At 33.7% G+C, this 23,524-nt stretch overlaps 1 protein-coding gene across 2 annotated transcripts; it reads right to left on the reverse strand.

Moving 5' to 3' along the window:
* LOC109825210 (ras GTPase-activating protein-binding protein 2-like) lies at positions 5,168–22,818 on the reverse strand. Of its 2 annotated transcripts, XR_002242916.1 has the most exons (10): positions 22,608–22,818; positions 22,363–22,500; positions 20,915–21,197; positions 20,581–20,837; positions 19,054–19,231; positions 18,840–18,961; positions 18,678–18,743; positions 17,892–17,978; positions 13,690–13,756; positions 5,868–5,886 (listed from the first exon to the last, which is right to left on the reverse strand). XR_002242916.1 is itself a non-coding variant. In XM_020391995.1 (9 exons), the coding sequence occupies exons 1-9, from the start codon at positions 22,656–22,658 to the stop codon at positions 5,612–5,614; spliced, it is 1,437 nt and encodes a 478-aa protein (XP_020247584.1). In that variant the 5' UTR covers positions 22,659–22,818; the 3' UTR covers positions 5,168–5,611. The 2 variants fall into 2 exon arrangements, 1 of the variants encoding a protein (XP_020247584.1); XM_020391995.1 differs by lacking the exon at positions 17,892–17,978 and having other exon boundaries at positions 5,168–5,886.

The raw sequence follows: 23,524 nt of genomic DNA on the forward strand, positions 1-23,524 counted from the left end.
CAATGGTGTTCTAGATTTAATATTTTTGTTAGATCTAGACATTTCGATTTATGGAATATTATAGATGAAGCTTATATTGTACCCACTATGGAGAATTCCAAGTGTAGTAAAAATGATCATAAGATGTTTACAATGAATAAGCTCTTGTTAGAATTTTTGCGTAACGCTTTTGATTCATCCTTTTCTAACAAGTTTGTTTATTTTGATAGCGCTTACACATTATGGATATTTATAGAAGCACATCAAGGGGACTTGGAGGCAATCCGACAAGCTTTGGAGGTTTCCTCTTCAAGTTCCATTGGAGCATCATGCACACGGCCACTAGGCGATAGCCCTAGTGAGGTTTGCGAGTTCGAAACCATTAATGATTTATCTAATGATGAACTTGTTTGTGCTAGTGAAAAATTATTGCAAGCCTTTAACAAATTGCAAAATGATTTTAATGATTTAAAAAGCAAGCATGATGATTTAGAATCCAATCATGAGGAGCTAGTGTCAAAATTGGATGTCATTGCAAAAGAAAATACCATGCTTAAAGAAAACAATGACATGTTAATTTTGGAAAATGAAAAATTAACCACATCTATAACTAGCTTATCTCATGAAAAAGATAATGCCAACTTAGAAGTAGAGAACATACAAAATGATACTGCTTCCTTTATAAATGACTATTTATGTTCTACTTCTAAAAATGCATATGCGCCTAAAAATGAAGATTTGAATCTCATGAAAAATTGCATTTCATCTTTAGATTCAACTCTAAAAACATGCATTAATAATCATAAGAAACTTATGGATATGTGTGCCAAGTCTAAGTCAAAATCATCCACTCATTATGCACACATATATAGCAAAGTTTGCAAATGCTCTATTTATGGCCGAAAAGGTCATTTATCTAAATTTTGCTATGATGCACACAAACATAAAAATGCTAATGCTCCTTGTGCATATCATGTAGTTTCTTCATCACATGTACACACACATGCACATAAAGTACATCATAAGCATGCTCATGTGTATCATTGTGATCTTTGTGGTCGGTTTGGCCATTTGGTAAAGTTTTGCTTTGATTTGAAAAAGAATTCTAGTTTGCCAAATGTTTCTAGTAGACCACATGTTTTTAAATGTGATGTTTGTGGTAGGTTTGGACATCTTGCTAAATTTTGCTATGATATGCAAAAAAGCTTCTAAATTACAATATGTTCCAAATAGACCATTGTTTAAGAATGTTTCTCATTTGCAAAATGAATTTAAAAGACAATCTTTATTTGCAAATGATTCCCGTGCACCGTCACTTGGTCAACAAAATCAAATGGGCCTCTTTCATTGCACTAATTGTAATCGGAAAGGTCATTTACACAATTTTTGTTTTGACCGTGCTAGTGCACCAAATGTGCCCAAACGGGTTCATAACCCTAGGGCCTTGAGCTTAAAAGATAGGAGTCATGTTCCTAAATCCTTTGGTACCAAGAGTTCTTGGGTACCAAAACAAATTTAATTTTTTAACCAAGAATTTTAGTGTTTTTCTTTTTTTTGGTTTTGAAAAATTATACTTTAAACTTTTGAACATGAAAACAATTTTTTTTATAAAATTCTTTTGTTTTCATGACTATGAGTTTTAATTTTCATGAGAGGTTTATATTTATGTAACCCCCCGGGTTTATTGGGTGTTTATTCCCAAATCATGTTTACCGGATGCAAAAATGCTTATATGGGTTAATACTAGCTCAAGAGCTAGATATAGTTGCCTCTCTTGATTTTTGTAAATCAAAGATGATTTTTTTTCAAATCCATAGTTCATGATTCTTGTATGTTGCTTTTTGAACTATGAAAATTTTGCTTTGATTTGTTATTTTGAATTCATTATATAAGCTCAAATAGATGATTCAAATTTTAAATATGCTTTATAATGTATTCTATGAGTGGTTTGATCAAGTCTTACAAAAAAAAAAAATTCTGTTGATCAAACATCATTTTTGGTTTAAATGGTTGATTTATGATTTCATTTGGTTAATTTGTTTTCATTCGAAAACTCTTTTTGCATGATTCTCATGTTTTCTCTCTTTTGATTTCATAAATCTATTTTTTATACATGGTTTTTAGGCTTGTATTTTGAGACACATATTTATCATGACATATCTTTATGTGTTCTCATTATCTTGTTTGTATGTGAGTGATATCTAGCATATCTTTCATTTATGCTTGTTCACATTTGTTTGCCATGTTCATAATTGCATATTTTCCATATGGCAATTTGATAGGGGGAGCAATCCCTATACTATGTGTTATACTCACCCATGCTTATTGATAGGGGGAGCTTTCGCTCTCTTATTATTTTGTTTCCCCATTTTTGATGTTGCCAAAGGGGGAGAAACAAGTGGTTTGTGAGTATATTTTAAGAGTATTATGCTTTATTGTATAATTTATATACTCTTTGTGTAGATTGTTTGTCATCATCTAAAAGGGAGAGATTGTTAGGTCTCATGTTATGAGCCTACATCTTCTAATCTTGTTTTGATGATTACAAACAATTCCTAATATTGTTTGTCTAGTGTTTATGTTTCTTATTAGGTATTCTAGACAAACAATGAGTTGGAGGATGGATGGAATTGCGCATTCACGATCATATCCAACGGAGGTTGGCGGAGTAGTGGTTGAAGCCTTGCAATTCATGTTAAAGATTCAAGTCAAGCTTCATCCGCAAGTGTACCAAGATAGAGCTTCGTTGAAGATCAAGATTGCTTGGGTAATGTAGTTTCGGTTTTATATTATGTGTGTTAAGTACTTTAAGCTCATATTATTCACACACACACGTATTTGTTGATTTTATCAAAATATAGGTGTTTTTGTGAAAACACTGTTTTATTAGTTTATAGACTTTAATATCAGTTTATACATAGTTTATAAAGTTTATAAAATCATTTTGTAGAGTTTCAAAAGTTTGTTTAAATCAAATGTCAAAACATGTATGTTTCGTTTTCATGTTTTTGGACATATTTGAAAAATGATGGGTTTTCACTATTGGGGAATGCAATTCCAAAAATTCTTTTTGTAACATGTTTATTATCATGTTTATAAACATTTTCCAAAGTTTCATAATTTTTGGAATTTATTTGTTATTTTTAAAGGCACTTTAAAAATCAGTTTTCCAGCATGAACAGTGCCTGTGCATGTTTATAAGTCGACTTATAAACCCTGACAAGTCGACTTATGAAAACTCTCTGCCAAGTCGACTTATTCGAACTGTTAAGTCGACTTAGACCAAGTCGACTTATGTCATTTTCCAAGTCGACTTATGTGCTGATTTTTATGTGTTATTTTTATCTGGAAAGTCGACTCATGTGAATTTTCAAGTCGACTTATACTAAGTCGAATGAAAGTCGACTTATACTAAGTCGAATGCAAGTCGACTTATAAATATGACTGTTGAACAGTAACGGCTATTTTCCAGATCTGTTTTTGTGTGGGTTTTTGGTCATTTCTTTGGGGTTTTGGCTGATGTCTTGGGTTGTTATAAATACCCCATTGCATTTACCTCTCCCACCAACCAAAGAGAATTGTTTAAACAAGTTTAAGGGTGTTTTGTGTTTGTTTAAAAGAGTGTTTAAGAGTTTTGTTTGTGAAGCAAATTTCACAAGGCAAGTGGAGATCATCCTTAGTGTTTGAGCATTCATTCTTCTCCCTCTCTCTTGTCATCTATAGAGAAGTTTTCTTAAACTCAATTCTAGCATTTTATAAGTTTGCTCTTAATTTCATAAGCTAGATTTCATATTGAGTTTATATTGTTTTATCTCTTTGATCACATACAACCTATTGAGCTTATTGTAGGTAGGTGGTAATACCTAAAGAGAGGTTGTAATTCCTAACACTTGAGGGAGACACGGGCTAGAGACCAACACTTGAGGTGGTAGTTAGTGTAGTTACATTGTGAGTGATTGTAAAGTTTTCGGTTAGCTAGAAAACCGTATTGTGAGGTGTAAACGTTTTTCGGGTAAGCGTAGAAAACCCGATGTGATAGTGGAGATCTCCTCGAGGTGAGGAGCGGGGACATAGGTCAGGCGGACCGAACCTCGTAAACATATCGTTTTGTTTGTGTTTGCATTGGCGCACTTATTTTCATATTTATATTGCCTTTGTCAATTGCACATTGTTTATATTCCCACTATCTTATTTTGTTTGTTTCACCCTTGTATTAGTTGTATATCCTTGCATATATATCTTGTCATATATCATACTTGCTAGGATATTTGTTAATAAGTTTTAAATTAGCATAAATCGGATTAGATTAGCATAAACCCTATTCACCCCCCTCTAGGGTTCCTTCCTAGCGGTATTAGGGTACTTTCAATTGGTATTAGAGCACTTTCAGTTAAGATCCAAGCAACTTGGGGAACCCACCCTTAAAAGCTAGCTGTTAAGGGGGAAGAACCAAGCTACTTAAATCCACCCTTAAAAGCTAGCTGTTAAGGGGGAAGAACCAAGCTACTTAAATACCCCATCAAGTTTCCCATTTTACTCGATGTGGGACTTTAGGCAGCCCACCCCATCAAGTTTCCCATTTTACTCGATGTGGGACTTTAGGCAGCCCATACTACCCAAGTCCCTAACATTCACCTTCGTTGTCTCCCCTTCAATGTCGCTACCACTCCTTCTCCGCCTCTCCTCCGTATCTTTCTTTTTTCCCCTCCTCCGTCTACGCCTTTCCCCAACATCTTAGAAAAATATAGATGAAAGAGGACGACAAAGCATGCATGCGTTACTTAGAAATTAGAAGGCACTAAAACGTTGTTTTAGAAATTATAAGGCATTAAAACTTTGTTTGGAAAGGCTTATTTTTTTAAACTTATATGTTATGCTGGTTTTTAATGGCTTTTAACTTTTTTTGATAAAAATACTATAAAAATTGTTTGAGTAGAATAGTAATTTACTTGGTCAAATCTATTTTTTTTTTAAGTGAGCTTATAAACTAGTTTATTTAAAAACTGAAGTATACCAACTTTTTAAAATGAGACTTACAAACTAACTTATTTGTCATTTTACTAAATAGGTAAAAATATTAAAAAAAAACTAGTTTAAAAGCTAATTTGACTAAAAACTAAGCCATATTTGTTCCAATGAATGATTAAGACTTGACTGCCAAATGCTAAAAACACAACTTACCTTTTACTTGCCTCAAGAACAGTATCCATTTCTGAATGAAGTGACAATTCACTCAGGTGTTGTTCACATATAAATTAGGAAGAAACCGAAGAAAAAAAATGAAAGCACTTGTTCTTTCCAACATATTGGCAAGAAGAAAAATAAAAAGAAAACTAACACAAAAATCCTAGCAGAAGTTAACCAAATGGAACTGTTCACTGTTCTTTTCCCCCCTGAACATCTTCCATATTCTACATAAGCAATCAGCTACCAATTACACAATAGTCTAATAGGTGGGACCGGGGGTTGAAAAGGTGAGTAAAAGAGCCTTGCAGCCTTTATACCATCTTAGAAATTAGTTTAGAGGAAGCACTCTTGGATGAAATTATCATCCTGAGCACCAAAACATCAATTAACTATGAAAACCAAAAGCTTAGCTGTACGCCAAAAATCTCTCTCCACGTGATGTTCTTTAGGCAGAAGATGAAACCCGAGGTGTGGCGTTCTTGGAGGATCCGCTGGCAACATATGTGGAGCGGACCCCACGATCTACCCTCTGATAACCACCACCATCCCCGCCTCCACGACTTGATCCGGCCCTGCCACCTCTGCCTCCAAAGTCAGTCTTGTTACTGAAATCGCCCCTTCCATAACTCCGGCCACCACCAAAGTTACCACCACGCCCTCTTGGGCCACCTTCATTCCTGAAACCGCCCATTCTTCCAGAGAACCTACCTCTGCCGCTCACTGCAGATAGATTGGAGGGGAAAACAGAGTGATTAATACAGATTGATATGTGGCACAACTGGTATTATCCTCAATTGCTGTGAAAAAAGATCTTACAAAACTAGCGGAAAGCACTTCTGACCATTAGTTACAACCTATTGTTGTTGGTTTACCAGCTATCTATCGCCCAATTGTGGATGGACACCCTCTAGTTCTATTGTAGCAGATAGATCCCTTGAATGAACTTTTTTAACTCATTTATCCTCAGAGAAAGAGAATTATTTTTTGACAAATAAACCTCCTTGTTGTAGGAGTCAAAAAAAAGGTACATATATGCAGCAATAGAACTAAGGGGGTCTGTCCGCAATAGGATGATAGTACAGGGGGTCTATCTGCAATTACCCATTCTTGTTTCACACTTTGCAATACCAGTTTTGTTCAAATTTTTTAATTTTCAGTCAAGTGTGATCGTACACAGGAGTGGTGGTGAAATGTTTGGCTTCAGTGTTGGTTACTGTTGTCTTTCCGGATGTGGTGGCTTGCTGTTTTAGTCCCGCCCCCCCCCCCCCCCTCTTTCTATTATCTGTCATATAAGAAGCAAATTATCTGTCTGAATGAAATATATCAAAATTCAATAACCTCAAGACTGGCCAACAAACAAGCAGAAGAAAAACCATGGTTGTTAATAAAATTCTATGACTATTGAGTAACTCGTTTGGCTCGCTTTCTGAGTCCTTGCTATCCTCAAGTCCCTTATAGAAAGGGTTTCTTTTTGCATCATTTTTTATGCATACCCTTTTTCCTACTTCGAAAAGAAGAAATGATAAAATATACCAATCAGAGCAATGGTAGTGTTGCTCATCTTGGTAGCAAGTCATCCAGCAGAGTAATCAAATGGGGTTTTCTAGGCCCATTTGCATTCCATGAACAATCTTTGCTAACTCCATTCACATAGGTCCACATAGAGACTGTTCTGATCGATGAACTTAATCTAGCTCCAATTACATGAAGGCTTGTTTGTTGTAAATAGAGTACATAGTGTTTGGTTTGAGGAACCTCTATTGCAACTCCAACTTTAGTAGGTGCAAAACTGGTGTTTCCTTTGTTACATGAGTAAAGAGTAATTTTACAAAGGAAAAAAGACATCATGGGCTGATGTTGCAGGCCCCTCTACATTTTACCCTTTTCTAACGTGTGCAGTTGAAGTTACGATGAAATGGACGCAACTCCTATTGCCGGAAAAGGACCTCAAAGGGGACTTCTAACTGCTGGAGATGCATTTTTACGCAACTCAAATCGTAGCGAATCATACACATATAATATAGTTTGTTGCAGTGGAAGCGGCTCAGCACATGACCAGGTTTCTTTTGGTTTAAATTCATACTTTGTCGTCCATTCTAGTATTCTACAGTGTCATTAAAATTGGTTTGGCATTTCTTTTAGGTGTAGGTAATTATTGATATATTTTTAAGCTATTGAATTGTAGATCCACACAAAGAAAAGGAACATGCTGGATAGAAAGAAGTTAAGCAATCTAGTCTGTGCAATTCAATTTTGAGAAACAGAACCAAAATGGATACACAATTCAAATTTGAGAAACAGAACCAAAATGGATACACAATTCAAATTTGAGAAACAGAACCAAAATGGATACACAAATCAAATTTGGGAAACAGAACCAAAATGGATACAAACAAGGAGGGATGGAAAGAAGAGGGATATCCTCCTTGCTAAAGATGTTAGACACGCTGCTCCATTGTTGGTTAATGATGATGATGAGTAAGACATGACTTTTGAGTCCTTTGGCCTTTGTTTTGTTTAGCTTTAGACTTGAGACTTTAGACATGTATTCAGAGTTCGATCCTTACTAGTTAAGATCTATAGACTCATGTTATCTATTATGATATTATTTTAGTTTTGTTCATTTTTTTATGCTTGACGATTTATGTTAAGATTTGAATGGTTAATACTTAATAGTTATGCTACTACAGGTCAATGTTTTTATGCTATTGTTGAGAATTTTTTTATTAGAGGAACTTGAAAGTTGAAAGAATGAGATAGGTAACACTCTTTTTGATAAACAGGTATGTCTTTTCATTCTCATATAAGTTTTCCTTATCTGTACAGTATTTTATTAATACTGTATGATTGTACCAACTAGGTCTTTATAAATTATCAAATATGCATTTGCATAGATTTTCTAGAAATTTTCTTATTCCTTTGAATTTTATACAAATTTAAATTGGACCGCTCTTTTTTTGGCGCTTTGCTCCGCTTTTCCCGCTGAAGCCCTAAAAAGCCTAAGCAGTGCCTCACCGCTTCGCCCTGACTTTCTGCTTTCCACAACCTTGAGGCAATACTTGTCTACTCATTAATTTCTGTTAGTATTTGTGTTTTATCTTTAGAATTTTTCCCTTCAATTTGTTAGTAGTCACAAATGTTGAGTGAACTGTTTGCTTGACCATTGTGTACTTCAAAAACTTGAAATGCAAAGGACAATTGGCGTCAAACAGGCATCTAAAGCTTGTATCATCTAGAGGTCAAAAACCCTAATAGCTTACTCTAGTTATCCTTATCCGAACTGCTTGCTTGACCATTGTGTACTTCAAAAACTTCAAATGCAAAGGACAATTGGCGTCAAACAGGCAATTAAAGCTTGTATCATCTAGTGATAAAAAAAACCCTAATAGCTTGCTCTAATTATGCTTATCCATCATATTTTCATATCATTTGGATCATTCATCGGAGCAAATTTTGAAGAAATTGTGTTCCTGCAATAAATTGATTACCTGCCATGGCAGTTAGGTAAGCATCAGACTATTTCTTATCCACTGGTGTTAAGAAACATGTTGATAATTCATTTGAGTTTAGTTCATTCTGCTGTATGGCTCCATGTTAAATACATTCAAAAGTTTAGATACCTCATCAGTTATTAAGATGATTATCATCGATAATTATCAGTTTAATTAGCTTTATCAAAAGAACAAATCGCTCTGAAGTGCTTTTGAATATTTCAAAAATTTTGATCACTGTTGAAAAACCAGTTTACTATTTAATCCATACTTTGTTAACCAATAATATAAATAATTATTTAGTTCAAATTCTACACACTAAAGTGCTTTCGAATATCTCAAGATTTTTGTTCTCCGATGAACAACATTTTATTATTTCATCCATATTCTAAGAATTGATAGTGTAAATAATTATTTAGCTTGCCAATCTATGCACTTTATAACCCTTTACCACCTAAATATTTAACATCAATGCAATGCTTATAGCTTATTATTTTAGAAGCGCTCATTTGATTTTGATGTCATATTACATATTCTTTATAGTATCTACAACGTTTTACAAAACCTACATCTAGCCCGCCAAGGGCCATCCTCCTAAGTCAATACCTAGACTACCAACCTAGGTTTTGAGAGTGTCTAGGAGAACGTGGGCCACATACGTAGGCTACATCTTTTAGACATTGATCGTGATTTCTCTCGTTGCAGTCTTCATATCATCCAACCTCCTCCAAACTCCTCCAACCTTCAACTACACCATCTCTACCTCCTCTGACTTTTAGCAAAACCTCCATCACCACTTAATCAAAGAAAGAAATCCGCTTAGGCGCCAGTTCGATGCTTGCGCTTTCTATAACATTAGCTTTTATTATCAATTATTATAATTAAAAATAAAAAGGCAAGTAGCCTAGCCCCACCTAAGCATAGGGTCAGCACCTTGCTATCTGTAACTTTGTAACTTTGAGTATCCATATACTAATCTCTTTCGTTACCACCTAAAATATTTGATTTTATGTTTTCCTTATCCATGATAAACTAGATGAATCCTAGCATTCTTTAGAATATCTTTATAGGTTATGTTAGAACTCAAGAAGGACGTAAATGTATGATTACAAGCACTTTGTGAGTTCTATTGATGTCACTTCCTTTAGGCCCAAATGTTATTTGGAAAATAAGTCTTCAACCTTATAGTCCAAAGATGATTTTATGTATTTTCTTGTGAACTATACTCAAATAATTTGTTTAGCCATCATTCTCCTAGTTCTGGAATTTTTGCTACCGTTGACACAGGAAAACACCTAATATTAATATCTAGTAATAATGCTACCTATTCTTGTAGGAATACTACATATGTATTTGATTCTGAGTCACAGTCTGGTTATAAAAAATGCAAAGCTTAAATTAAGTTTGTGCATCATGTGAGAATGCAATATTTAAAACTCGTTATTTTCTAAACCCCACGCCTTCGTTTGATGTTGATATTCGATCACATGTTCTTTATAGTATCCACTAATCTCTTCTGTTACCACCTAAAAGATGGAAATTTATGATAATATGTTTCTGAATATCTTCCTTTTATATCATTTGGTAAACTCTAATAATGTTCTTCAAAAAAGTTGGTGAATTTTAATTTGTATCTTGAAGTTCTCCAAGAATTTTAATTATTTTTCTTCATGAATTCCACAAGTTCTTCTCCAGTATTAATCATCTTCTTTATCTCTACTCGAAAATACTTGGAGCATGTTTGACTACTACTTATTATTTGATAACTTAGAAGTTACTTATTACTTATTTTCAAAACTCCTTATAATGAGATAAAAAATAAATGACGCATTTGGTATAACCCTTGACTTCTAAGGATGAAAGTGTAGTTATGTGTTTGGTAAACCGATAACTTATAAGGTTATGATAGTTATCAAATGACCAAAAAGAACATCTTGTTGAATCTCATATTGTAGCTAACTAATCAAATTATATAGTACACAGGTAATTACTATTAGTAAATTTATTAATTAATTAACTATGTAAATAATAACAACCAATACTTCACATTAATAAGGTTATTAGATATTAACATTTGATCAAATTAATTAATTTATAATAAAAAAATTATTAGTTATGGTTGTTATTTACTAATATTGACATTATTTAATTAATTCTTTATTAATTAAATAATAATTTAATAAAATTATTAATTATTAGTTAATTAATTTTATTATTTCATCGTTAATTAAATGAATCAATAAACAAATAATTGATTAATATTGACACTATAAATTAATTTCTTATTAATTAAATAATTACTACTTAATTAATTAAATTTATTATTTAATATATTAATTAACTAAATAATTACTTAAATAAGTAATTAAGTATATAATTAATTAATTAATATTGATACTATCCAATTAACTATTTTCTTATTAATAAAATAATTATTATTTAATAAACTAATAACTATTTAAATTTATTATTTCATAAGTTTATTATTTAATTAAATGATTAATTAATTAATTTAGATTGGAAACTATATAATTAATTTATTATTTTTTAGATCCACTATAGACTGATAAGGGATTTAAGGGTATTTTGGTCCTTTAGCCTACATAAGGAAAACTCCTTATAAATAGCGAAAAAATAAGTTGCAATTTTCAAACTTATGTTTTACCTATTTATAAGTAAGAAATAAGTGAAAAAGTTAACTCTCAAGAAAGCAAGGCAAAAGTGGTCCTCGCCGCTCCACTTTTATCAAAAGTGGATGTGGACCTTTCCGCTCAACAACACTTAAGAAAGCTTGTAAAGCACTGATAAGCGCTTTTAAATGCTTAACAGTGCTTTAATGAAATAAATATGGGTTTATAGTATACCCAACATGAACCCGACTCAATTTCTTAAGTAAAATCATCTGCTTCCCTCTCTTTTCTCTGCTTCTACACTTGAGACAAAAATAAATCCTAACAAATTCTCACTCGAGCCACCTCATCCACTCCCCTCGAGCATCTCCGCCACCTCAAGCCACGATATGTGCGCCCAAATCTGCCTTCAAATCCTTCTCCAGCAAGCTCCACATTCACCATCACAATTATGGCACCACCTTCTCTTGAGCTCCTCAACAAAGCTCACCATCACCTTCTCCGATCGAAGCTTATGATCATCATCACCATCTTCTATCAAAGCTCACAATCATTGTCACCATCTCCAGTTGAAGCACCTCCACCACCTTATCTAGTACAAATCTACTTTTTTACTTACTGTTTTTTGCTGCTTTATGCCGCTGAAGCCTTAAAAAAGCCTGAGAGGTGCGTCCCTGCTTAGCTCCGATTTCACTTTCCACAACCTTGCTTGTGAGTTGGTTTGGGTACAAGATTGATTGGGTAAACTAGGTTTTGCAATCTTATGCTACTATACTATAATAATCATATTGTTATTCACATTGCATAGAATTGTATATTTCATGACACAAAAAACACATTAAAAAGGATTGTCATCTTAGCTGGAAAAAGGTGACAAAAGACAATACATTAAAAATATACATTTGATGCACTAACCAACTAGTAATTTTACTCACCAACCCCCAAGAAAGATCACAAGTTTAGTTTTCGAGTGCTTCTAAGTCTCCTTTCAATGTATTTTGAGGGAAAATCGCTTCAAAGAGCAAAAAAAAAGTAATTATCCCTAGAAACATACATCACATCACATGAAGCATAACCGATGTGTGCATTTCATGGCCCCATCAAGGACTTAAACTAAAATTCCCCCCTTTCTTCATTTTCTTTTATTGAAATTAGAAAAAACAAAGCAATTATGTTATCTAATGATACTTCTTTTGTGCGGTGAGGGGAAAAATTCCTATGCTAATCCATATTATTATCCAACAATACTGAACTTTAGATTTTTTTTCCTTTCGTTTTTTTTTTTTTGGTATCTAAATGGGTCTTATATTTTGTCTCTAGCATTCAACCTTCTCTCTTTTTGTGAGTCAATGTTTATTCCCTTGTTCGTCTGAACTTTTGATCAGCACAACAGTTAAGTTCTTATTTTCTAATAAGAAACTGTAACTTGAGGCCATGTATCATCAATATGTCCGTTTGACTAAACAATATAGATGTCTTATTAGCTTAACTTATTATGCTTTGCATTGGTAAATAGAATATCTAATTACTATTCAGTGTCCAAGATCTGAATGTCAGGTTGTAAATTATTGTACCACTATAAACTATGCGTATAATATTTAGAAAACTTAAAATTACAATATAATTAATTGTAAGACTTAATGTTACGAAAGGATCCAAAGCTTCACCCTGCACTCCTGCCTTTTTAAATATTGATTAGAAGTGATTCAAGCTTTTCGTAAGAAGAAAAATAATATAAATAAGAGGATGTGATAATAATTTGACTAGCTTTTCTCAGTAAAATATAAGTGTCATGTTGAACCCATGTTGAAAAAAGTGAAAGCGCAAGGCGAAGAGTAAAGACCCTTTATTGAAGTGAGGCATAAGCTTCAAAGCTTGAGGCGTACACCCCATGAGTTTAAGCAGTTAATTTTAAAATCTATAAAAATTATGAACATATAATATATAGTGGTATAATAATTTATAAATAAATACATTAATGTCTCAATTAAAAAATAAGAATTAAATATGAGCATAGACACAAATCACAATAAACTGAGCACTCACAGTTTAGCTATGATTTAAGCGATGAGGCATAAGCTTCAAGGGATAAATAGCTTCACTCTTAAGTTTTGAAGCATTTACCCCATAAAAGGTTTGAAGCAAGTTTCCAAAAAAACTTGTTCAAACATTGTGTTGAACTAATTGTAGGGTCATGTTAGCTTAAACAAGTTCATAACGTATGGAATTTAATCATTATCTTTAATTCCTAACTTCACGTCAGTAATAGACCATCAAAATTAATTTAATGTTGTACAACAACATTCCCAGTAAAACAAGTGACATAATAAACTAATTGTAAGGTCATGTTATCTTATACTAGTCAATAAGGTGTGGAATTTATAGACAATTTTAAAACATACCTCGTGCACCAGCAGGCCGCTTTTCTTCAACAAAAGCTTGGCAGCCACTAATCATTACAGGCGAAGCCTGAAAAATAAAAATTACTTGTTTACTAAACTATAAAAAAAATTTACATCATAGCCAATATAACAATATTTTAGAATTACAAACAGATGAAAAAGCATAATTAGCACTTCAGAAAACAAGTGTGAAAAGCGCAAGGACATAACAAATAGAAGAAAAAAAATGTAAAGTGCAGAAAAAGATTATAACAATACAAGAAGCAGAAAACAAGAATAACAGCGGCTTTATTGTTTTCCAATACACACATTCACAAAATTTCATTTTATCCCCTAGTTATGTACCGCTGTTAAATGGATCATTAAGCAGCTCTAATTTTCATATGGAGATCTTTTCACGAATACTTATCACTTTTATTCGATGGAGATGTTTTGTTTGTTGAAGTCAAAAAGAAGAAAATATTTCAAGTCGTTGTAGATATAAGTCTCTCAAAAAACTTGACACTTAACATGCCAAGCGCGCAAATAATCATTACAAGATATGATGCTACACTACAAACAAAAATTCAATATTTCCTCCTAATTCTAAGCTACTTAGACAATCAAGAAAACTCAAACACAGTTCATCTTTCGGTTAGCTGTCAAAGAAAATATTGTATTAATTAGCAATTGAAAATATGGAACACGTCAAAACTGTAATTATATTTTAGTGGCACATGAAAAATGTAAGTTTCCCTATCCATGTGCCTGTCTACATTTGATCCATAGAGACACAAGATTTGCAAAATTTGACAGCTTAGATTTGGCTAAGTGGGTAAAATGGGCCATAATGGGTAATGAACAACCATTATTAAGTAAATACAGTCAACTCGTACGTGACCTATACTCGTATACATTGAGCCATAACCTTTACCAGAGTAAAATTGAATCAAGGGGCTAGATAATAATTGTGACCCCTAGTGCACATGGAATCTTATTTTCTCTATATTTATTACTTTTATCTAGGATGATTCAATGAACAATTGCACAGATGCTAAAAGATGTTCTTCTAAGTGCTATGAACTATATATGCGATTGTATTTAAATCCTTCTTTTTTAAGTTAGAGAAGTGCGAGGAAAGAAATCATTTGCTAGGGCACTGACCACGGAATCAAGAAGTAGTTTGATTATAATCCAGGTAATGTAATTTCTATATTTCTACTTGTTTGGTGGTTTGAATTATTTGGTGTATTCACATATCTTGGGAGTACACAACATGTTGTATATTAAACTTGAAACATCAAATATAGTTAATTAATGATATTTACATGTTAATGATCGTCCTTTGATGCAGATGATGGACATCAAGCTCCTCAGATTGACAAACTGCTCCTGTGGATGTGAAAGGAACTGGAGCACGTTCATAGGGTAAACTAATACTCAAGCTTCATCAAAAATTTTAAGAAGCTAATGTTTTTCAAAAATCATTTTATTGTGTATATCAACTTGATTTGATTGATTCTTGTTTTCACATTAGAAAAGGTAGATTGGAGAGTAGAAGATTGTTGAACCTTGCATATGTAAAGTTCAATGCAAAGACCAAGAAAGAAGAGAAGAGGGGAAGGCAATAACTTCCTCCTCCTGAAGGATCATAACAAGGCCAAGGATGGCTTCTTAAAGGAGCAAATTTCGATGATGTAGCCCCTGGATTGGGTCTTACTATGAATGATGATATTGAAGGGTTTATCGGACGAGACGCTGTCAACTTCAAGAATAATGTGACAGATAACTAGAAAGAAGATTACATGGACTCCAAGGAGGATAGTGATGATGCAGAGTGAGGGCTGTGATGAAGAGGAAAAGATGACCTCTCCACTTCTGAGTTATGAATTATACTACTTTTGATGAAACATGACTTGTTTATTCTGTTCGCATTTTATTACATAATTTATATAGTTTATTATGTGTGGCTGTGGACTATTAGACTTGTTGAATTGCTATTTGTCATTGACTACGACATAAGCTGTATCTTTCTAAATTTTTATCGTGAAATTGCGTAAGGTAATGTCGTTTGGATTCATGTCCATAGCCGCAATAAGATTTGAGGACAAAATTCTCAATTAGGTTAAGCCTGCATGTAGATAACAACGTACAGAGAACCACTGAGCAGAGCGGGATTAACCTGAGGGCTATTGCTGCAAATCTGAATCCAATTTCACTTTGGATCTTAATCAGAAGATCTTGTCTTAAAGGTTTGGCAGGTTAATTGAAGGTGTATGGCATCTAGGATTTATGAAAGTGAAAGGTTTAAGGTGTAATAGAAATCCTAGGGAGATATTATGCTACTTATAAAATTAGTAAATGAGATTATCATTTGTCAACAAATTAAGTCTCAGTAAAGGTAGAGACCTAACCACCACCAAGAGCTGGTGGCTTTGGTACCCGTTAGAACTTGGTGGATAGAAGGAAATTTTAAAACCATACAAAGTTTCATAAAGCATATACTATATGCTTTATAAAACTACCATAAACTTTGGGTTTCACAAAACTATCATGAACTTTGGAGGGTTTTGCATAAAACTACCATAAACTTTTTTTTATTAGAACACAGCCATGAACCATCAAAACTGTAGAACAAATTACATGTACAATTGGAAACTACTGTCAACAACATTGACAAAGATAAAAGGTTTAAACTACCTTTGAAAATAAAACATGGGAAGAGAATACTATTGAAAATATATAAAGTACTAAGAAAAATTGTCCAAAACATGTCACGAAGCATGTGAAAACTTAACGGTCGCTAAGCATGATTGTGTAGTGAAAAAGTTCATGGTATTTTTCTCCAATAAAAAAGTTTAACCCAGCAAAGTTCATGGTAGTTGAGTGAAATTTATGAATATACACACACAGATCATACACACATACATATTATATCATCACCAAAGTGAATTTTACTTAAAAGTACAAATCATTCCTCCTCATATAAAATGCCAACTATGACTACGAATCATACACTTAACAAAAATAACCAACTAATCCACAAACCCAAACCTAAATGCACCCATTAAGATATCAACCAGAATAGAATGAAGTACAAGGCTTGATTGAGATAAGTCATCAACTTACTCCATATCAATCCAAGAATTAATTGCTCGAGATTGACAGATCCAGAAAACAACAGTAGCCAAAGATATGATTCTCGTTTTAAAAAAATGAATCTCCTAACCTAAAACACCCATCAAAATATAGCTGATATCCAATCAGGCTTCTTTTACGCTGGGAATTTCACAATAGTAGTCAAATGAGGAAACTGAACCACCTAACAACAATTAATCTTCTCAATTGTGAACTTCCCAGAGAAAAGTAAGTCTTATTGGACACCAAAGAAGGAAGTTGAAGGAAAAAGCAAGAAATGCTTAGAAATGACATGTTCGGTGGAAAGTTTGAAGAGGAATGACGTATCTAAAGTGCTCTAACTGATCCCGTAGATGAAAAAAGATACAAGATTCAGGATGAATACAGGTAAAAGATGGAAGAAAAGCCAAACATAGTGTGAGATTTGCAATCACAATACTGATTTTATACCCATCACCGATCCTCAATTACAATTTCTTTCATTATTAATTGCAATATAAGGACAGGGGAGCTGGGTGAGACTTTGATTCATTGTTGATCAGCATAAGGACTCAGATTTAAGGCACATTAAGTGCGGCAGAAGTCATCTTATCGCAACTTCGGGGAGTGTTATCACCTGTAATAGCTCTTTAGTGTTCTGAGACCATGTTAATGAGTCAATGTGCACAGATGTAGGTGATGCATGTCAGTGAGTCAATTACGAAGCTCGTGATAGTAGCTAACTTACGTAAGCATCAACAGTTTGAAACTTTGAATAGCGTGTACTCAGCAAAGACACATACATCAGTTGTTCTGTTGAATAGACCTTTGATCTATCAATAAAGACGGGTATGTATTTGGACATGGATATAGTGTCACCAATAGCTGTTTGCCTAATAAAAAATGAGGACAATAAGACTATTAATGTGTTCGTACTTTCTTGCGAATTTACATTTGTATGTGTTTGAATTGCGCCTATGTTTAAAGAGTTTAAGCTGCATGACCAATTTTTCTAGCCATGAATGGATGTGATGTTAATCTCCTGCATGTCCATGGTTTTCTAGGCTAAATTTGGTACCAATCAGAAGATGATGCTAGAGCGGTACCTTGTCGGGGAAATGTTTTACGAACCCATGCGCTTCCTAGCATATCCAATTTTCATGGAAAAAGACTTTGACGATACCAATGAAAACCTTGATGAGATAAATACAGTTCTGAATCAATAGCTGTATGTCAAAGATAGTTTTATTTAATCCAGAAAAAATTATGCACAAGGGCAAACTTTTTAAATGTCAAACATGGATTTGTAGGTGGCAGCACCAATTTTGAGATGAAGAATTAACAACTATACAAGCAATTTTTTCCCCAGTGCAAGAATGTTGTCAAAAATCCGTCATTCATCATTTGGCTCATCTTAAACAGATGAGCATCATTCTCTGCAATCATTACGGAGATTGACTAGTAGCATCCTTAGCTACTATTTCACAGTTGTATTGACCTGATTTTGATCTGCTCAAGCTAAAACCAGTTGGAGTTGGGATAGACATTAACTTTTCATTTCTCTTTAAGTTCCTTTTTTAAACTGATGCAATTAATTGTACGCCATCCAATTAATGTTGTAGAATAGAATATGTAATTATGATAATAGAGCCCAACATAACACAACAATACCAGGGTAAAAAGTAATAATGTAAAATGGAGGTTCAAACAAGAAAATGGTGCAACTATAAGTCTACAGTTACAGTCATAGTATTATAAATATTTAATAGATATTTCTTTAATGGGGGTGAGTACATGGTTTTCTAGACTAAATTTGTTAGTTAACTCTAAATCAAATAGATATTTCTTTAATGGGAGGTGAGTACATGAGAGATACTTTTATGTAAATTTACCTCTATTGCACTCTGGACAGAAGTAACAGTCTCAAATTCTATGAAACCAAAACAGAATCCTTGTTGCTGCAATTTAAATCAAGCCAGAATTAGACAAGACAGAGAATAGATGACTTCTTCGATATAGAAAGAAGCATAGTGACAGTAGGAACAATAAAGAACCTTATGGCTTCTAACTTGTATGCCACCAGGCTTAATAGGACCAAACCTCCTGAACTCCTCTTCAAGATGTTCAGGCGTCGCGTTTAGTGGTAGTCCTTTTATGTATACTGAATGGCCATCAGCTGAAAATATGAAGCTTTGCGGCTGTCATAACTATTTTCAAAGTCAATGAAGTTTATTTGATATTTTTTGGGACAAAGGGTACAATTATCACCTTCAGATTCTGGGACACTGCTGGTTTCTGGAGCATTTGAACTGACAGCAGAAATGTCAGGTAAAGGAGCTTGAGTAGGAGCAGGGGCTGCCTGTCTTTCTGGTTTGGAGGGTATAGCCTTAACCGGAGCAGGTGCAGAAACTGACGAAGGGACGACATTCTCTTTCATGAGTTTTAACTACATCCAAACAGCCATCAAGTCATCAGCATTAATTATCTAAAGTCTCTTCATGGTATAATTTACATAAGAGATTAAAAGTGTTCATACTAGGGGAGATAAGTAGTACAATATACTAAATTTTCCTCATGCAGCCAACATATGGAAGTTATATATTCGTAACATTCAAAAGAAACTCTTCCATAGGATAATATGAGCTATACAAACTTCCACAGAAATGAATTTTTTATCTGTTAACAAATTTAGAAGTATAAATAAGTATCTTATATATGGATGGTTATATCTATATAGTTGAGCATGAAGCTTCGAATTTCCAAATAAAAACTTTTATAAAATTTTAGTGGCCAACAAAGCATTTACTGTCTTATATTAAATGGTTGAAGTATTAATGGAAATAAAACGAAGAAACAAATAAGGAGTTCAAATGAACGAGGAAAAACCAATACTACAAGAAAGCACATAACAAAATTCATACATTATCTCAAAGCTTGAAATATCTCAAAAGACAAAAACTCTGAACCTGGGATTATGTTATCCTGAAACTTGCTTCGCAAAAGATAGTAAGCTAAATACCAGAAAGAGAGAGAGAGGAAGGGAGGGGGTGGAGTCGCGGGTGGGGAGAAGTTATCAATCATTATGACAAATATGTTACACTGACTATTTCACAACATATACAACTTAATAAATGCACGGATGTAAGTGGAAAATGCAGTTGAACTTCTACTCAGGCAATTGACATTATCATCATCTTAGTTAAGAGTGCATTCACTTGACCAACTAATTAGTTGAACATATAGGAGATCTGCCTAAAACTGGTCTAGTAAACCTGTTAAGCCTATGCTGCACTCTGCACTTGGAAAAGACAACAATTTACAAAATTATTATTGAAATTTTATTAAGTAGTAAAACATTAATGTTTCAATTTTATTCTTCCAGGAAGATTACTTGAATAAAAATTATACTGCTTACTCCCTCCAAAGAAGAGGAAACTGCATTAAGGTTTGACCTTCCACCTGCCACGGGAAGTCAAACTAATTGGACACAGAGGTAGGTATAACCACCAGAACGTGATAGAATGCCCACATAAAGGACATGCATAGCCTATTACCATATAGCCTAATGACACATAACCTAGAAAAAATTGAAATCTCGCAAAAGGACCAAAGGTCTAGGACCCATTAAACAAGCCCATCAACTTCACTTTCCAATGGTTTGGTCCTCATCAGATGGGATGTAAACTAATCTAATGTTTGATGATCCAAAAGGATCTATCACCATTGGGAACTTAACTGGTAAGTAATATAAAAAGACAGTTCCAAAGCAACTACAAATTAGAAACACAGACTTACAATTGAAGCATATGATTTCTTTGGTGCCTCTTCCTGAATAGCAGTAGAATCATAATTTGCTGCCAATGCCTGTGAACTGTTTGGAACTTCATCTTCGACCTCACTTTCCGGTGTTTCCTCCTCCACAACTGGGTCCTCATCATGCTCCGAAGGGTTATGAACTTCTTCAATTGCATTCTCTTCTTCTCCAATCACATTCTCCTCTGGTGGCAACTCAGATTGTTCGTGAACCTGTTCCTCGAGTGGCTGTGGAGCCTCTGCAAGCGAAAAGAAAATAGTAAATTAAGGATGTACTTAGAGCACATTATTTTAGATAGTATGTCCCGAAACATACCTTGTTCTATTGTGCAAGGAGCAACAGCTCCATTTGCCACATTGCCATGTTGTTGGTCAGTCTCATCCAGATATCTACGAATGTCATTCAGGACAAAGTATCCTTTGTCCTGGGTGGCAAGGAAAAATGACTGCGTGAAGTTTCTCCTGATATTGTCCTTCCCAGTAAGGTACCCAGTCACCAGGACAAGCACCCCACCATCGACCGATTCTTGGGCATCCACCGTCTTTATCTCAGCCATCAATCCACCGTCGTCCGTTGAAGTTATCTTCTCATCTATTGCCTTCAATCATCATTTGCAATATGTGACAGGAAAATAAGATCACATTGAGATAGAAGTACAAATGGGTACAAAGATTTCATTTCTTTGAAGATTCTCGGTCCTGTTCTGGAGTTGTAGCTGTTAATAGATAGCTTGATATTAGGTTTGAGTTTATATTGTTTTCTTTCTTTCTTTCTTTTATATCTGATTTTTATAAGACTTCATACAAGTAAAAATTACAACATGTGTCATGGCTTTTTCTCTAGCTCCATACCAGAAAGCAAATAAATAATAAACCACAAGGTTTAAGTTTTTTTAGTTTGTTTCCACATTGAGTCTCACAATTTACTCTAAAAGAAACTTAGATTTCCCATCACATCACTCATTTCTATAATATAAGTAAGTGAATTAACCTTATATATGTGAATGGCTCAAACCAATTAGAAGTTGAACATCAAAATCATTGATTTATTATCTACTTACAGCTCATTTTCCTATTCTGCTTGTCCAATCAAAAAGAAAAAGCGAAAAGGAAGCAAACTTAAGCTAATGAAAAGGATTGTATTTTATCAACTTCGTTCCTCTATTTTCTTCACTTTTCTTTTCCATCACTTTCTGAGAAAGCAAAAAAAACATCCAACAAGTTCGACCTCAACAATCTGATATATCTAATCCCCCATGTGTTCTAAACTGCAACATTCATCTTTCCAAACATGAAAAGAATACCCTTAACACGCAACCAACCACATAATGGGACGTAACAAAATCCAAATTATAGAAGTTGACATAAAGAAGGGTTTTTTGAGATTCTCATCTATCTTGAAAGAAGTTTTTAAAAGCCCATTAGTTACTCCAAACTAGTCCCTCTAGTTTAAACCTGTTAGTTTGACCCCAAACAAAAGTATTATGGCAGTTAGTTTTTCTATTTTCCCGCTCAAGCTCCATATCCCAATTCTAGTGGTCATGAAAAACTAACTAACACCCCATCAATCATTTTCTCTCCATTAATTGCTCTAAACAAACCCAAACAATAAATTTGATATCAAGCAGATTACTCAGTCTCAACATTCAATCTTTCCTCCTAGGCGAAGTTTTGTGGCTAAAAAACCAAGAATCAAGAAAAAAACGGACAAAATTAAGATGAATCCAATGATACGCAACAACAGCATTCCCTCCAAATGCTTACTTGAAGAGTAGTGATGGAGCTCATATCGCCCTGACCCTCGGGCCGGCCGAGCTTGCTATTGTCCTGATAGAATCGATGCACGTGCTCTGGCGAATTATACAAGATATTGTAGTACTGCTGAACAAACGCATTCCCCACCTAATAATTTTTCAATCCAAACAAAATAGAAGTATAAAAACGAAAAATTGACAGAAATTATTCCCAAATTTTTCAGAGAAACCCTAAACGGGATCGAGATTGCTTACAACTTGAGGGGGTGGAGGAGATCCAGCTGCTGCCTGCTGCTGAGATGCCATTGCAGGGAGTGAGATCGCAAGAGAATCGACCGAAAAAGATTGGAGAGGCTAAGGTTCGGGTAATTGAGAAGCTCAGGAGCGCTAGATTTCTTCGATCGGAATCAAATCGGAGCTCGCTAGGGTTTTCGAATTCGGATCTGAGAGAAGGAGACAGGGACTGGGCTCCTTTTGTTGGGTTTTACTCTTGTGCCCTTTTTTTAATTTTTTTGTCATATTAGACCCCACACATCTTCGTATTTCGAAATTAACAAAATTTTTTATCTTTTCTATTTCTATTTCTACTAGTTTTTATGCGTGTGCAGTGCACGTGGCAAAATATCAAAATATTTTTTTATATTTATTTTATTGCTATAAATAAGTCTGATTCATCTTAAGTTCAAATATGTAAATTAAATTATGAGATTTACTATTATTTTTATTTAAATATTATTAAAAATCAATATAATGGATTTTTAAACTAAACTGAGATGAATATACCTAATTGGGATATTGTAATTGTCATTATGAACTATATTTATAGCAATAAAGAAATCGTATTTCTTATTACATTGAAAATAGAATTGCACAATATTTTTGGATATTATAAGCTTAACTCGGACATCTTAATTGATTTCTTAAGAAAAAATATAAGTTGACATAATAATATCTTCAAGTAGAATAGTAAAAGGAAATAAGTCAAATTAATACTTTATGTCATATTCTAAACTCTAGTAATCCCAAGATATAATATAGATTCAAGCATGAATAGCAATATCATTATGAATTAATGTTCTAGTAAAAAAGAAACTACATTTCTTATTACATTGAAAATAAAAGTGCACAACACATTGGGACATTATAAGCTAATGCTTTATAATAAACAATAT

This window comes from Asparagus officinalis, chromosome 10, assembly GCF_001876935.1.
Source record: "Asparagus officinalis chromosome 10, Aspof.V1, whole genome shotgun sequence".
In the NCBI taxonomy this organism is placed as follows: domain Eukaryota; kingdom Viridiplantae; phylum Streptophyta; class Magnoliopsida; order Asparagales; family Asparagaceae; genus Asparagus; species Asparagus officinalis.

Bases quoted from the DNA above. Each gene is read 5' to 3' on its own strand.
- LOC109825210 (XM_020391995.1), bottom strand. From the start codon at position 22,658: ATGGCATCTCAGCAGCAGGCAGCAGCTGGATCTCCTCCACCCCCTCAA. The intron at 18,744-18,839 runs GTTCTTTATTGT...TTTAAATTGCAG, and splicing joins TACAAGTTAGAAGCCATAAG to CAACAAGGATTCTGTTTTGG. The intron at 13,757-18,677 runs GTAAATTTACAT...TTTATTTTTCAG, and splicing joins CTGTCCAGAGTGCAATAGAG to GCTTCGCCTGTAATGATTAG.